The sequence below is a fragment of the Etheostoma spectabile genome, chromosome 5, assembly GCF_008692095.1.
Source record: "Etheostoma spectabile isolate EspeVRDwgs_2016 chromosome 5, UIUC_Espe_1.0, whole genome shotgun sequence".
In the NCBI taxonomy this organism is placed as follows: Eukaryota; Metazoa; Chordata; class Actinopteri; order Perciformes; family Percidae; genus Etheostoma; species Etheostoma spectabile.
In genome coordinates this window covers 20460929-20464134 of record NC_045737.1, presented here as the reverse complement: position 1 = coordinate 20464134, position 3206 = coordinate 20460929, and the positions used below count along the sequence as shown (strand labels likewise).

General features: G+C 40.2%; 1 protein-coding gene across 1 annotated transcript in view; it reads left to right on the top strand.

The window, feature by feature from the left end:
• Positions 1 to 774: 774 nt before the first annotated feature.
• The window catches only part of adamts12 (ADAM metallopeptidase with thrombospondin type 1 motif, 12), a 19903-nt gene continuing 17471 nt past the window's right edge, over positions 775 to 3206 (top strand). Inside the window, exons 1-2 of the mRNA XM_032516189.1 lie at positions 775 to 1174; positions 1344 to 1702. Coding sequence (XP_032372080.1) covers positions 1057 to 1174; positions 1344 to 1702 — 477 coding nt within the window. The 5' untranslated portion in view covers positions 775 to 1056. The remainder of the gene's footprint in view (positions 1175 to 1343; positions 1703 to 3206) is intronic.

Here is a 3206-nt window from a genome sequence, read left to right as displayed (position 1 = left end):
TTTAGATTTAACATTTAGATTTAACATTTAGATTTAGATTTAGATTTAGATTTAGATTTAGATTTAAATTTAGATTTAGATTTAGCATTTAGATTTAACATTTAGATTTAACATTAAGATTTAGATTTAATATTTGGATTTAACATTTAGATTTAGATTTAAATTTCACATTTAGATTTGACATTTAGGTGTAACATTTAATATTTGGATTCAACTATTTAAAATATCTCTAAGTTGACAAATATTGTTGTAAATGTGCAAAAAAGTGACTCGCAAGAATTCATAGCAGTTTTTTAAACATTGTTTGAAGCTAAATGTTACAAAATGTTGCTGGTAACGGCACCCTATTAATGATGCAGGACGTAGGCTAATGACAAGTCTCGATACATGACAGAGCGGTCTGGACCATTTAAATCAATGCAACTTCTTTCTCTAGTTCAGTGGTGTAGTCTAATACATTGTAGTGGGTATACTGTGCTGTATATATGTAGCCTATGTGTGTGAGGGGGTGGGGTCTGGGTGCCCTTCCCTAGGGAAATTTTCAGCGTCAAAGACTCATTTCCTGAATTTTGATACACTTTTATGCAGCAATTCACGACTAGATTTATTTTAGCCTATGCATAGAAAAGAAAAACACAGATGGCAATTTAAAATATGTCAAAGATATAATGGAAAGTATGTTTTTTTGTGTGTCATTGCGCATTTTAAGTGTAATATGAAAATCCTGGAGTTTTCTTAGTGAATATACTGCGAATACCTGTGTATCACTTAGACTACACCACTGTTCCAGTCCCCCTTGTTCCTGCAAGGAAAGTAGACGCTGGCCCAGAGTACACTCCTCCCCTCCTTCCTCCACAGAGCCGGAGCTTTCTCCCCCAATAACCGTGATCAGGCTCCCCCAGTCTTCCTTTGGTGCATGTTTGCCTTCGTGAAAGGAGATTTGTGATCGTGTTCATGTCATGACACAGTGCAGCGCGGGGTCGAAGTGGTCGCCTCTAACTGAAACCCCAATGTCCAGGACTCTTTTGCAGTGGTTTGTGTTTGGTTACATGAAATATGCGATGTTCGCAGGACTGCCCGGTTCTTTTTCTGCTACACTTTGTTTTCATTTTGGCAGCCGGCCACAAAGAACTCTCCGACTCTAGCAGACTCTTCTCCCTCATCGCAGAACAAGGTCAGTGTGGTGCACTTATGATAAAAGCTGACTTTCTGTGCATGTGTGAATGAAATGCATGACTAGAAACGTTTGTATGGTTAAGTGCACAATAATATCAATTTACTCTAAAGGTGACAATCTCTGTAAACACAACCCTTTTTCAATTGTGTTGAATTTTATTCTGCAGGTCAGTTGTCCCAGTCAGATCTGTCCACTGTCCACCCAGTGAAAACCAGCGCTGATGGAGAGTTTATCTCCCACTCTCTGACTCACCACTTCAAGGGTGGGAGAGTCAGGCGTGACCTACGACCCCATGGTTTAGATGGACAGGTTTATTACAAGGTCAACTACAAGGGTCGTACTTTAATGTTCAATTTGACTGCAAACAATCACTTGGTTTCAAGTGACTACATCCTAGAGAGGAGGAACGGCAGCGCCAACAGGACTGAGCATCGCCGCTCTGAGGGGAACTCCTGTCACCTCCTTGGCACTGTGGAAGCCTCTCATGTGCGAGGAACTGCTGCCATCAGCTCTTGTAAAGGACTGGTGAGTAATCACATTGTTTTACATACATAACAGGGCATCATTTAAACCGGTCTCATACATAAATAGAATCCTCCCAATCCCTAAATCACTGAAGGTCATATCTCTTTGAAAAATCAAGTTGCTTTTGGCAGGCAGGTTTTTTTAATACACAGGGGAAAGGGGGCATCACTCTGGGGAAGGTGGTATGTGGTTTAGGCAGTCATAGGCTGTTGAGCAAACCCTTCTATCTCACAGTGCCCTGTGTGTTAGTTTGCCCTTCAAAGACTTCCTGACACTATTTGAAGAACGACTGTGCTGCCGACCCGTTAACGGCTGCTGCTTCTTGGCCAACAATTAGATCCTTTCTTTCTTCATTGTCTTTCAGATGTTTTCCTCTGTACTTTCACTCTCATTCATTCATTCATTCATTCACATTGTTGTCTGTTCCTGCAGAAACTCTCTGCAACCCCCACTCTTGGACGTGCAGTGTTACTTTGTTCTACAATGAGTGGGGTTCAGTAATAGATTTTGGCGCATTTTTTACTTACTGGAACAATAGAGTTTGACAGATGGAGAGACAGGAAATAGGGCCATACGTTTTGTTCTGAGAATTTGTGCTTTTTTTTAAAACTTTGACTGGAATGTTTCTAATCAAATAAATAGTTCCACTACAAAGGCTAGTGGACAGCTGGACTGCAGATAGACAAGGGAGCAGCTCAACATGTGAAGAATTTTATTTCAGAAATGATATGTGCCATAACAACATTTCTGGAGAATTGAGTGATTGCTCATTGCTAAGAATTTGAGTTATTCACCAAAAAAATACTTAAGCATTTTTTAAATAATAACTGATTCATTTGATTATCACTATTTTGAAACAGCCAAACAGGAAGAGGTGGTGGAAAAAGAGGAACTTTCCGGCTCTGAAATGATGGAATGTGTCAGTTTTAGTCATGAAGAATGTTTCGGTGTTCGTGTCTGATTGTGTCACAGCAGGAATGCCTCTCCTGCAGGGTCATGCCTCCTTATGTTTGAGTGGGTTGCACTGCCTCTTCCTGCCAAATCTTGTAAATGCGGTTTATTTGTTATGTCACTCTAAAGTCCAATTATCTACAACCTACCGCATTTAGAATCTCAAATGTTCCGGTGTGTCCGTTCTCGTCAATCAGTCAGGGAAACCATTTTTATCTAATACATTGATTTTCTCTACTGTGGAAGACGGTTTACAGCATCTAAAACCACAGTGAGACCACCAAACAGCAAGACTCAGCCAGACAGATGTGGGAGGGAAACCCTGCCAGCTGCTATGGAGGTCATTTACCCTCAGGAGACAGATAGAGATGGACTGCTTTAGAATAAAGATGCATGATAATATTTTGTTTATGTAGCACAAGACAGGAATTATTAATGGCTATAAACAAACAGGAAACATGAGGAACACAGAAAAAACATGACATGAAAAAGACATATCAAGCATTTGCCATTGAGTTACAAAAGTTAAAGGAACACGCCGACTTATTGGGAC